The 14,051-nt window shown below is 42.3% G+C and overlaps 1 protein-coding gene across 1 annotated transcript in view; it reads left to right on the forward strand.

Moving 5' to 3' along the window:
- The window catches only part of LOC120053685 (homer protein homolog 3-like), a 38,271-nt gene that overhangs the window by 18,780 nt on the left and 5,440 nt on the right, over positions 1-14,051 (forward strand). The window contains exons 6-9 of the mRNA XM_039000866.1: positions 2,272-2,280; positions 5,161-5,297; positions 6,714-6,870; positions 13,572-13,685. Of these exons, the coding sequence (XP_038856794.1) occupies positions 2,272-2,280; positions 5,161-5,297; positions 6,714-6,870; positions 13,572-13,685 (417 nt within the window). The remainder of the gene's footprint in view (positions 1-2,271; positions 2,281-5,160; positions 5,298-6,713; positions 6,871-13,571; positions 13,686-14,051) is intronic.

The raw sequence follows: 14,051 nt of genomic DNA on the forward strand, positions 1-14,051 counted from the left end.
ATCTCCACCCCGCTGATCCTCAACAGTGGGAACCCACAAGGGTGCGTTCTCAGCCCTCTCCTGTACTCCCTGTTCACCCATGACTGCGTGGCCATGCACGCCTCCAACTCAATCATCAAGTTTGCAGACGACACTACAGTGGTAGGCTTGATTACCAACAACGACGAGACGGCCTACAGGGTGGAGGTGGGGCCCTCGGAGTGTGGTGTCAGGAAAATAATCTCACACTCAATGTCAACAAAACAAAGGAGATGATCGTGAACTTCAGGAAATAGCAGAGGGAGCAGGCCCCTATCCACATCGACGGGACAGTAGTGGAGAAGGTGGAAAGTTTTAAGTTCCTCGGTGTACACATCACGGACAAACTGAATTGGTCCACCCACACAGACAGCGTTGTGAAGAAGGCACAACAGCGCCTCTTCAACCTCAGGAGGCTGAAGAAATTTGGCTTGTCACCAGAAACACTCACAAACTTTTACAGATGCACAATCGAGAGCATCCTGTCGGGCTGTATCACCTGCCTGGTACGGCAACTGCTCCGCCCACAACCGTAAGGCTCTCCAGAGGGTAGCACAACGCATCACCGGGGGCAAACTACCTGCACTCCAGGACACCTACACCACCCGATGTCACAGGAAGGTCAAAAAGATCATCAAGGAGCCACTGCCTTTTCACCCCGCTATCAGGTGCATCAAAGCTGGGACCGAGAGACTGAAAAACAGCTTCTATCTCAAGGCCATCAGACTGTTAAGCAGCCATCACTAACATTGAGTGGCTGCTGCCAACATACTGACTCAAATCTCTAGCCACTTAATAATACAAAATTGGATGTAATAAATGTATCACTAGTCCTTTTAAACACTGCCACTTTATATAATGATTACATACCCTTCATTACTACATTACTCATCTCATATGTATATACTGTACTCTATCTACTGCATCTTGCCTATGCCGTTCGGCCATCGCTCATCCATGTATTGATATGTACATATTCTTATTCATTCCTTTACACTTGTGTGTATAAGGTAGTTGTTGTGAAATTGTTAGATTACTTGTTATATATTACTGCACGGTCGGAACTAGAAGCACAAGCATTTTGCTACACTCGCATTAACATCTGCTAACCATGTGTATGTGACCAATAAAATTTGATTTGATATTTTGGAATGATATGTTCGACGAGCAGGTGACCACGTACTTTGGCCATGAAGTGTACAGTATGTGAAAATGGCGCATTACAAAATTTTGTAGAAAGAAATATTAGGTTAAAAACGTCTATCATATGACATCATCAAAAGTTACATTTTAAAAACAGTGTGGGAAGCAAGAAAATACCATCCCTCTGGCTAGAATCTCATTGGCGGGTTTAGAAAATCACTGTTTGTTTTTTTTTAAACATTTTTAATCCTAACCTGTGATGTCACAGAGAAGCATTTTCTTGGAGCTTATCTTTTTAATGACAGATCATAGAAACACGCTGTTTTCACATACTGTATGTACACTGGTTTGGTGCTGGAGATAATGAATATTAGGTTGAAAAGTGGCGGAATTGCCAATTTTTTAATTTAACCAGGTAGGCTAGTTGAGAACAAGTTCTCATTTACAACTGCGACCTGGCCAAGATAAAGCAAAGCAGTGCGACACAAACAACGCAGTTACACATGGAATAAACAAATATACAGTCACATGGAATAAACATGGAATAAACAAACATACAGTAATACAATAGAGAAAGTCTATATACAGTGTGTGCAAATGAGGTAGGATAAGAGGGCGAGGCAATAAATAGGCCATAGTGGCGAAATTATTACAGCATGGCAAATTAAACACTGGGGTGATAGATGTGGAGAAGATGAGTGTGCAAGAGAAAGCATACTACATTTTTAAGAACAGCCCTTAGCTGTGGTATATTGGCCATATACTTTACCACACCCCTCGGGCCTTATTGCTTAAATATAGCAGTGTTTATTTCAAGGAATCTCACAGTATATAAAGTAACTACCATTTTACATATCAAGTGAATAGCAGACTGAAATAAAGCATAACCAGCAACTCTATCTTTGTTGTTTTTATTTGTATAAAATGGTATGCAGTGGAGCAAACCAAGCTTTACACTGAAATATTGCTGATTGGTAGATTTAAAAAAAAAAAAATCTCTGTTCATGAAAACACACATCTCTCTCTTCTCAACTCTCTGACCCCCCCCCCCCCCCCCCCCCCTTTCTGCCACGCTGCCACTGATGCACCATGGGATTGCTGATCTCACAGATCTCTCAGGTGAGTGTCATGTCTATTACACCGCTCTTCTATCTGCTGCCGACTGACAGAGACAGAGACAGCACACTCACTGCTCTTTATTCCAAAGGCATTGTCCCCATCACGTCCCCCAGATGGCCTACTTCATGATGCATTTTCAATGGGACTTGGGAGTTCAGAGCCTCTTGTCCTAGAAAACCTCGAAGTGTTTCAATGAGCCATTGTTCTCAATAATGCAGTTACAGTATGGTGAGGGCAGATTTGGAGAGCATAGGGAAACAGAAGAAAGGATATATTCCCATGGTCAAATATGATCTGTCTGTACAGTTAAAGGGAAAATATTCCACTTGAGATATCATCCTTTGAACACCAACCCTAATTAGCTATCCTGCTTTTAAAGCATTAAAAATAAACAATTCTAGTGAAGTCGAAACTGTGATTTTCCTGTGTTTTTATATAGCTATATTTCACACTATGAGGTTGGAATAATAATGTGATATTGTGAAAATTATGATAATGCCATTTTAGTTTAAGAGCTGGAAATACTGCCTGAAATTTCAGCCTGTTGTGGTGGGATGTAGTTTTGTCCTGCCTGGTGACATCACCATTAGTTAATAGACCAATAAGAAAGAGGGTTCCAAACCTCTCTGCCAATAACAGATCGTTTTCAGTCTTCCCCTCCCCACTCAGACCACTCCCAGACAGTCCTAGCAAAATTCTTGTCTGAAGAATTGCTATTTTCTAAGAAGTTATTTTTGTTTCTTAATGAACATTTTAATTGAAAACAATACAGTAAGGTACTTCATTGTTACCCAAAAGTTATTTGGTATTGAGATAAAAACATTGGACCTTTTTAAAAATAAGGATGTATCACTGTCTTATGTTTGCGCTTGCTCCAATTGAATTGCGTTAGTCAATGATGAGGGGAAAGTATTGGAAATGCGTAATCCATTATTACCGAAACATGATCCACAGTATGAATAATTTAGAGACCTGTGCTCCCTAGCCATATACTTTGGTGTGTGGACTTGTCTTAGCTTTGATTTCTTGCTCTTCTCTTCTGGACCTAGCTAGCGCCAGCTCCGTTTGAATGCTGGCCTTGTGCATTTTGTTATCCATATACTGGATACTGTAAGGATAGCGAGAGAGTGGCTAGGCCGTAAAAATAGAACACTGTGGGGGAATACAGACAGGCCAACTCTGAGACAAATTAATAATACAAGCTTTTCTGAGTGTAGGGGTGCAATGCCTCACAGAGGCACTCCGCACTTGTCGAGGGCAGGTTTGGTTTTCTATCTGGCCACAGAGAAAAAAACAGAGAGAGATGGACTTGAACCAATTTATCTCTGTTTTTTTGTTGGGGGGAGCTTGGAGCTGTTTGGATTTTGTTCCTCAGCCTATGTGGAGGAAAATGGTTTCACAAACTTGAGTGTAATTGAGCCATAGCTAATTTTTGCCAACACAAAATGAGACATGAGAGCTGGTCTACCAAGAAAAAAAGCTAACTTCACAATAGGCTAGAAGTTTCTCAGTCTGTTTAGTCATATCACATTTAGCTCTTCTGTTGCAAATTGTGAGATCTGTAGTAGAACAAAGCAATCCTTATGTAAACTGCTTTGTTCATGTACAGTACATAGAATTGTCTTCCAATATACACTGGCAAGCAAATGAAAGGAATCATTGTAACTCAGTGAATGTTCCTTTGAATTTAAATCACTTTAAAAGGAAAGAGCCATATGCTGCTCCATGCTCTACAAAGTAAGGCGTTTAGCAGCTGTGTGGCTCCACGTGGTTGGCTGTTCAACTTTGAACCTGTGCCACGGATATGGTGGCTGAGAATGACCTAATTAATTTTGGCAGATGGAGTTCTGCTGCCACCCTGTCGTTTGGATGAGGTGTTTGAATGTACAGTATAGCGACAGCCTTTCATCTTCTTGCTGTCATTTTATTGTGCTAACAAGAGGGGTTAGGTTTCAATGTCCCTCAAGAACAATACATGTCTGCTCACATCACAAACGCTGAGCTACCCTGTATCTGTCATATTTAAGAACCAGTCATACCCCAACTGGCAGGGAAGTAGCTATGACAAATATACATTAAGTCATTTCTCTCCCATTTCAGATCACAACAAATTATTAGATTTTAATGGGAACACTAGGATATGCTCCATCTTTATTTTAAGCATTTATGGCTTCTTAATTACCCTAACAGGTGCACCAATTTACCAGATAGGGAGATCTCTCTCTCTCTCTCTTTATTTATGTGTTGTCTGTGTTAGTTCAGAAAGACACATGATGGACACATTACTTGTTCATTCACTACTTTAATAGAGCAGTTAGTTTTATTTAAAACATATTCAAGTGAGACCTGGTTTGTCTAAACCAATCCTTAGGCTGTTAACTCGGTGATGCCCTGTATCAGGGGTGACCAACCCTCCTTACATTTACATTTGAGTCATTTAGCGGACGCTCTTATCCAGAGCGACTTACAGAAGTGAGTGTATACATTTTCATACTGTTTTTTTCGTACTAGTCCCCCATGGGAATCGAACTCACAGTACTGGCATTGCAAGCGCCATGCTTTACCAACTGAGTCACACAGGATCCTCCTGAGGTACACTGGCTTTTTCTCTGGCCCTGCTGTAACACACCCGATTAAGCTAATCAGGGTCTTAATGAGCCACTGATTAGTAGAAGCAGGTGTGTTAGATGGTAGGGCTTGAGCAAAAACCTGCATTCCCAGTAGCTCTCCAGGAGGCTGATTGGCCACCCCTACCCTTCATAATGTAGAGTACTTGTGGTCAGCTTCAGAATAGCAGCTTCAACAAAGAAGAGTTGGACATGCAGTAGGATTGGAGTTGACAGGTAACCCATTTCGATGACACATCCGTCATGTCATCAGGAGCTGTCAGAGGACCGCCACTCGCCGCCGCTGCTGACTGTCAATGGGCCCGAGGACAAGCTGTTCCGCAGCAAGAGCACCGACATGGAGCAGCTGACGTCAGAGAAGGAGCGCATCAAGAAGATGCTGTCTGAAGGGTAATGTTATGGAACAAGGCTCAATGAGATCCAAACAGCTCTTAGTCAGGTCTACTTCCATTGTGCCACCGTACTCATTCTATACGATGGCCAGAGGAGAATCTCAATTGCATACTCTTCGTGTCCTCTCTCCTCACTTCCTTCTCAAAACCCAGGAGAGAGGACATGAGTATGCAATTGAGATTTTCCCCAGGTCCCCCTTGGGAAAGAGGTCTTCTGACCTCAATTTGACTTCCTGGATAAATAAAGGTAAAATAAATATACTGTAGACTTCCCATGTCTTGTATATGAATGAGAAAAGAATACTGTACACACTATATTTCTACAAATGTTATTAATGTGCCACTATCTCTGTGAAGTCACATTGGTGTCTTCAAATCACCTTTAAACCCATATTAGCTGGTGCCAGAATGTGGCATAGTGTGACATTTTATTAAATGTAACATTTTAATGTAGCCTATTGTAACACACTGTCTTGTGTTGTCATGCAACTGTTGCGTTGCCTAGTGAGTCACTGAGCAGATATCACATTGTGTCGCCAGGCATAGTGTGCATTCCCCATCTGATTTCTAGGGCAGCGTTTGCGCTAACGTGTCAAATGATGATTAAAGTTCAGTGACTTGTGATGCGAAAGCATAAATGTGATCACAATGGCAGATGCAAAGCCTTTTTAAGAACATTGGATATATACAGTATATGAGGCCTAAGTGGCTGGAACTCCACACACATGCTGCTGGAGCATGCATGGCAGGAGAAAAGCACATTACTGCTTTAAGCAAACCATTAGATAATAACTTCAATATAGGATGTACAGAATGGGCTGTGTTTTAGCTGTGGAAATGTACTAGCTAAATCAAGTCATGGCTCAAGCCGGTACGGTTTCTCCTATTGTGGAGGTTGTTGTCAGTGGGAGGTTGAACCCACTGACAGGATCCCACTGACTACTGAATGAGGCTGAGTCATGTGTACTTAAAACAAGGTCATTAATGAGGCTCTACCACAGAGCCTTTCAGACACCAGTCTGCCCTCCATCCCGCACAAGCACACAAAAACACAATTTGACACCCCATGTTCTCTGGCAGCCCCTCCTTGTCGTTTTCTTGCATGTAATGAGTGAATGTTTTTTAGTGCCTGTTGCTATGGTGAGTTGGTTGGTAGTTGGCAGGCGGTTAGAAACGGTATGGAGGGTGTTTTTTCCTGTGGCCATAGATGGTGGTCTTAGAAGACTGGTGTAACTTTCCCATCTCCCTCATGTTATTTAAAAGCTCTTGTCCGTTGAATCTAATAGTCCCACATTCAGGCATGCTAAAGCCCCTGAATAGCTCTGTATATCACTTGGTGAGCAATACTTTAAACCTGAATATGACCTGATTTGTCTAATCATGGTACACTTATCTTCTGATTTTTTTCCACCAGGTCCATATGTGAGATTAACCTGGAGGCAGAGCTGTTCACCCTGCAGGATAGCAACGCTAAGCTAGTGGCGGCGCTTCACGAGGCTAACACTGGTGTGGTGGAGTGGAAGAAACAGCTGGCTGAGTATCAGGAAGAGACTGAGAGGCTCCGAGATCAGGTAAGTGCTATGGCGACAGACCACTGCTATTCTGGCTGTCTGCGTCCCAGCTACAAAAGATCTAGATGCATAATGGTTGATTATTAGGTTTAAGAATGGGTAACCCTTTGCCACGTTGGTGTTAGAAGTAGGATCCTGACCATGAGAGATATCCTGACCATGAGAGAGATCTCAAAGCAACAGCAGATGATCTACTTAAGATCAGTGGTCCCGTGGCAGTTAAAGGGGCTAGATTTCCTGATTGGGGGGATTAATGTGGGTGTCCTTCTCAGTTAATTTTTTTTTAAATAGTGGAAAATATGTTTGCCTTTTTAGATAAAACTATACTAAATATAATCACACCACCAAATAACTGATTAAAACACTGTTTTGCAATGAAGGTCTACAGTAGCCTCAACAGCACTCTGTAGGGTAGCACCATGGTGTAGCCGGAGGACAGCTATTTTCCGTTCTTCTCTGGGTACATTGACTTCAATACAAAACCTAGGAGCCTCACGGTTCTCACCCCTTTCCATAGACTTACACAGTAATTATGACGACTTCCGGAACAATTCTCCAACCTATCAAGCTCTTGCAGCATGAACTGACATGTTGTCAATCCAATCAAAGAATCAGAGAATTAATCTAGTACTGAAAGGATAAGCTACAGCTAGCTAGCACTGCGTAAAATGTTGACTCAAAGAGAGAGAAAGGCGATGGTGTGCGCAACTCAATATTAGGAAGGAGTTCCTAATGTTTGGTATGCTCAGTGTATTTAGTATAGTTTTATCTAAAAAGGCAAACTTTTTTTGTTTCGTTTAAACAATATATATATATTTTTTTATTCACTGGGTAGGATGGTCCTCCATAAAGTGTCCTCTAATCTTAAACGGTACCGACCGCAACTGCTATGAATGTAGTTTGAGGAGTTAACAAGATAACTAACTCAAATCTGAGATAACCGGTACCACAAATGTGGCTCATCTTTTAGCCAGTTACATTTCTATGGCAACGAATCCTTCAGATCTAGAAGGGGGAAACCCCTTGTTTTAATGGCATTCCAATAGAGATGTATCAAACTTTTGATTAACTACTGAAAGATCCATTACAATCATGCTTTAATTACTCATATATAAATGGCAAACTGTCGGACACACAGAAAGAGGGACTAAGAGAGGCCCGTCCTATGTTTAAGAGTGGGCTCTTTGCCTTTTTGCAGATTTAAAACTTTTACATTTTCGGTAGATTGCCAATGTTTAAAGTATCCTCCTTTTTTAAAGTCATACAGAGTCGGCAAAAAAATGCAATTTCATCCTCCAGAAAAGGGATATCTAATATTACAGCCCACTGGCTAAACTCCAATGTACTGATAGAAAAACATGTACTAGAAGGGTATAATATTTATAAAGGACATTGTAAACAAGGATAGTATAATTGTCACACAAGCAACTAATAGTGTATGGAGGTGTATGTGTAACGGATGTGAAATGGCTAGCTAGTTAGCGGGTACGCGCTAGTAGCGTTTCAATCAGTTACGTCACTTGCTCTGAAACCTAGATGTAGTGTTGCCCCTTGCTCTGCAAGGGCCGTGGCCTTTGTGGAGCGATGGGTAACGATGCTTCGTGGGCGACCGTTGTTGATGTGTGCAGAGGGTCCCTGGTTCGCGCCCGTGTCGGGGCGAGGGGACGACGTAAAGTTATACTGTTACATATGCTCAATATAAAATTATATCCAACTCATCGTGGCTCTGCCACAAAATTGGAAGAGACAATATCAAACAACAATTTGCACATCAACCCGTTCCTTTCAATTTAAGCTATTATAACCAATACTTGCTACAAAAAGAACGTTCAATATATGGGGCATTGAACAGTCAGCCTTGTGCAGACTCTGCTACAAGGAAACAGAATCAATAGAACATATTTTCTGGTACTGTCCATCGGTGAATCACTTTTGGAGTCTGGTCCCTGAATGGTTGTTATGTCATTATGTCAGGGTTCAGATGGACCTGCAAACTGTATTGTTAGGGGATCTGAAAAACCACGATCAGTCAACGGGAAATATCATTATACTCTTGGGTAATGTATTTATTTTTAGGGTAATATCAGTAGAAATTTTACATAGGGAGGTTCAGGACCCTCGTAAGACATAGTAAAATGGAGGAATGTATTGCAAAAGGAAATAACAAAATGGCATTATTCTGGGAAAGATGGGTTCATTGGAGTTAAGATCACAACAAATGGTGGTTTGGCCACTGTGGGGGAAAATCCAACTCTTGCAGAAAGAGGAAATTAGGAATGTATGTATAATTATTTAACTACATGTCAGGTGGGGGGGGGGGGGGGGGGGATAAAATAAATAAAGGGGATTAAAAATGATGGTAAAAAATTACATTGATTGATAGAGCCCACAATCGTCAATATTGAAGCTGATCTCGTAAGACATCACAGTAAAGGACCAAGGAAATCAACTTCAAGTTTTAATGTCACATGCACAAGTACAGTGAAATGCTTTTCTTGCAAACTCAAAACCCAACAATGTAATAATCAATAACATTGCAATACTAGAAAAATAAGAAATATGAAGAACACAACAAGTAACTAAGCATACTATATACAGGGTCAGTTCCAATACCATATTTACAATGTGCAGGGATACTGGAGTGATGGAGGGATATATAAGTAGGGGTAAGGTGGCAGGGATACTGGAGTGATGGAGGCAGATATGTATAGGGGTAAGGTGACAGGGATACTGGAGTGATGGAGGTAGATATGTATAGGGGTAAGGTGACAGGGATACTGGAGTGATGGAGGGAGATATAAGTAGGGGTAAGGTGACTAGGCATCATGATACAAGATAAACAGAGTAGCAGCAGCTTGTATGTGAGTGAGTGGGTGGGTGTGCATGTTTGTAGCGTCAGTATAAATGTATGTGCATGTTGTGTGAGTGAGCAGATGATGGAGTGAGTGTGTGTGTGTAGGGCCCTGTGAGTGTGCATAGAGACAAAAAATAAAAAGGTCAATGAGGATACAAGCTTATAGTACCCATCTGGTCTTGGAGTTGCCTAGGCTAGCTAATGCTAGCCAACTTCTTTCACCAATTAGCTTCAGCAGGCTGGTGTGTGGGACCATGGCAAAATTTGTTTAACATTAGATAGCCTATCTCTAAGGCTAGTTAGGGGCCAATATTTTCATGTTGCACAACTTTTAGTAGTTTCATGAAATGCTTTCAATATTTGTATATATTTTTATTTATTTACAATTTATAGTTTGTATTGACATTTTAAAATATTGTCCCATGCACATTGTGTAATTTACTGATGGTCCCTAACTAGTCCCATAGGGATATCGAATGTCAAACCAAATTGACTATGGGTGAATTGATGATCACTTGGGTGCTGCCAGCTCTGGGCATGTGGGCAGGATTGAAATGAACCCAACCCAAGAAAAACTGTTACGGTACCCTTCATTCCGTGGCATCCAATTTTTTCCTATCAGAGCTGTGGACACCACTGGTTTGATACAATGTTTATTCCTTTCGGGGATATTACTGTTGACGTGGCTCGATAATTAGAGGGTGAAATGTGTTTTGCATAATTTAATTCAAAAAATAGAAATGTGCCCTTGGTCAAGCTTAATGAGGTTCTTTCATGTGGCAGATTAAAGTACCACAGAAACAAATCTGCCTGGGAAAAATGGCTGTCCACAGTCATATTTTAGCTCCAGGCACTGAGGGGAACAACATCCATCTCAGTCCAACAAAGTGAAGGTTATCGCCTTTTGTAACAAAGTCAACCAGGTGGTTGGAATTAGACCATTTCTCCAGGGCTTGGCAGGGCTGGACGGCAGTTTTAGGACAGGAAACCCTACTTCTCCCTTGCCTTAGTTAGGGAGGAAAAGACAAAACACCAGAGAGGAAGAACAGAGAAGCCATTGGCTATGGAAGCCATTGGCTAGTAAGCTCTTTCCTCTCCAAGCTCTCGAAGCAGTAGACTAGTTTTGTTAAATGAGGGCTCTGGTGATTTGTTTTCGGGGTTATCTCTGACACTGCAGGGATGCTCTGGTCCCCAGCCTGCTCTCTCATCTCTTGCCTTGCACTTCTGTAGCTGAGACGCGGTAGGAGCGAAGGCGTACGTCCTCTGTAAAGACAAACGATCTCAAGAGATGGTAGAGCACACAATGCTTTAAAAGCCCATCTGTTGGTTCTCTCACAATGCTAACAATGGCCATACAAGCTCTTTTCTGCTCATTTTACCATATTGTATTTGTTACTTGTTTCAATGTCACATGCACAAGTACAGTGAAATCCCTTTCTTGCAAACTCAAAACCCAACAATGCAATAACACACAATAAATATTAAGATCACAATAAGTAAGTAAGCATACTATCTATGTACAGGGTCAGTTCCAGTACCATATTTACAATGTACAGGAATACTGGATTGATGGAGGTAGATATAGTATGTATAGGGGTAAGGTGACTAGGCAACAGGATATAAAATAAACAGAGTAGCAGCAGCTTGTATGTGAGTGGGTGTGCGTGAGTGTAGAGTCATTATAAATGTATGAGAGTGAGCAGATGATGGAGTGAGTGTGTAGGGCCCAGGGAGTGTGCGTAAAGACAGTGCAAAAAATAAAATGTCAATAAAGATACAAGGTTAACTCAGTCTGTGTAGCTATTTTGTTAGCTAGTTATCAGTCTTATTGCTTGGGATCAGAAGCTGTTCAAGAGCCTGTTTGGTGCCAGACTTGATTCACCGGTACTGCTTTCCGTGCAGAAGCAGAGAGAATAGTCTATGGCTTGGGTGGTTTGATTCTGGTTGGTACCTGCCACCTTATCCTTATATTTTTAACGATTTTCCGGGCCTTCCTACCACACCGCCTGATATAGATGTCCTGGATGGCAGGGAGCTTGGCCCTAGTGATGCTTCGAACACACCGACAGCATTATTGCGCAAAATAGTACGCAGCATCATCTGGATATGTATGCAACAAAAGTTCAACATTCACCATTTCTGTCAAGCTGCCTACGCATACAGTTTGACACACACATTCGATAAATCCAACAAAAGCACCACACCGAACGCACTGCAACTGCCTCTGCAAGGCAATGCTGCAAGGCAAACTGTAGCGTCATGCGATCGAGGGCGGTGCTATTGCCATAACAGGCACTGATGCAGCCAGTAAAAATGCTCTCAATGGTACAGCTGTAGAACTGTTTGAGGATTTGAGGGCCCATGCCAAACTTTTTCAACCTCCTGAGGGGGAAGAGGCACTGTCACGCCTTCTTCGTGACTATGCACGTGTGTTTGGACCATTTTAAGTCTTTAGTAATTTGGACACCGAGGAACTTGAAGCTATTGACCTGCTCCACTACAGCCCGTCAATGTGGATGGGGGCGTACTTGCCCCTCCCGTTTCCTGTTGTCCACAATTAGCTCCTTGGTCTTACTGATGTTGAGGTGGAGGTTGTTGTTCTGGCACCACACTGCCATGTCACTGACCTCCCTGTAGGGTGACTCATCATCGCCGATGATCAGGCCTACCACCGTTGTATCATCAGCAAACTTATTGATGGTGTAGGAGTTGTGCGTGGCCACACAGTTGTGGGTGAACAGGGAGCACAGGAGGGGACTAAGAACACACCCCTGTGGAACACCTGTGTTGAGGGTCAGCGTGGCGGAGGTGACGTTGCCCACCCTCACCACCTGGGGTCGGCCCATCAGGAAGTCCAGGATCCAGTTGCAGAGGGATCCTGGATCCTGGACTTCCTGATGGGCCGACCCCAGGTGGTGAGGGTGGGCAACGTTCAGACCCAGAGTCCTAAGCTTGGTGACAAGCTTGGAGGGCACAATGGTGTTGAACGCTGAGCTGTAGTCAATGAACAGCACTCTTACATAGGTATTCCTCTTATCTAGGTGGGTAAAGGCTCCTATTAATTTTCCTGCAAGGCAAATTGATAGTTGTTTCAGAAATCTGATCAGTAGGTCTGTTTTCTATATTGTCAGCGGTGGTATGAGGGCAGTTGTGCGCAAGCAGTAACATCATTCCCTCTGAGTTATTGTCACATGGATTTGATAGGATGGAGTTGGGTCCTATAGGAACGCGAGATACCCCTACAGCAGTATTCTTGAGCTCCGATGGATGGCATGATATGGAATCTTAAAGTTCCATTATGAATATGCAGAGGAGATGCAAATTAAGAGATGGTAATTGCGAAGGCTGAGCACAAACCCATGAAAATTCCAGTCAGTTTTCATTAAACAAGTCAGTTTGTTGTTGTACGATTCTAACCATGTTCCTGTCTGTTAAAGTGAAAATAATTGGGGGGGGGGGGTTGTGGAGTTATGACTTCAAGGGGTAAATGGTTTGTCCTCCTTTTTAATCACAATAACTCACCACATGAGTATATGTGGAATTCAGACCTTTTGAGTCAATTTCTATGCTAAACACATACAAGTAGGTCAAATTGATGTCTACATCTGCAAACCTTAATTTAAAACCCTTCTGGCAATTAGTAAAATGTCTCTATAGTGATGTATTCTGTGTTATTGTGGTCCTTTAACAAGTCATAGCTGACCGCCGAGAGGAACTGATGTTCCATTGCATGTACACTAGAATTGTCATTGCATGTACACTAGGATTGAAAAACTCCTTATTTAGTGTTATTCTCTCTCTCTTCCTTTCCTTCCGTCTCTCACTCTCTGTTGTTGTGTGTTTGCAGGTGGCAGAGCTGGAGGCTCAGAGTGGACTGCCTGGTCCCAGTGGGTCTGAGACGAGGGATGAGCTGACCCAGTCATTGGAGGAGCTGGAAGCCTTGCTCAAAGCAAAAGACGAGGTAAGGCTTGGGGCTCTGACCCTCTTCTAGGCAACCAGGTACTGCTAGCCTCAAGGAGCCAGGCTTCTAGGCTCTCTAGACAGTGCCGTTGAAAGAAACTAGTGAGGTATAAACAAAGGTTTTTGCTTGAGAATCCAAAGAAACTAGTTGTTCTTGAGTTTTTTTTAAAGCACTTCCCATCTGGAAGCAGAAAGCCTTGGTAGAGGTATTTTGCATACTGTAAATTCTACCTCTTGTTCAAAGGAAATTGCTTTAGGTATATCTATATTGGATGGATTAAATGAATCCCAGCTGTATTATGGAAAACCTGTCAGTCATCCAAACAATCTGATTTATTAGATTTTGAGAAAGTACAGTTATTTTGGA

The sequence above is a fragment of the Salvelinus namaycush genome, chromosome 9 (genome assembly GCF_016432855.1).
Source record: "Salvelinus namaycush isolate Seneca chromosome 9, SaNama_1.0, whole genome shotgun sequence".
Taxonomy (NCBI): Eukaryota; Metazoa; Chordata; class Actinopteri; order Salmoniformes; family Salmonidae; genus Salvelinus; species Salvelinus namaycush.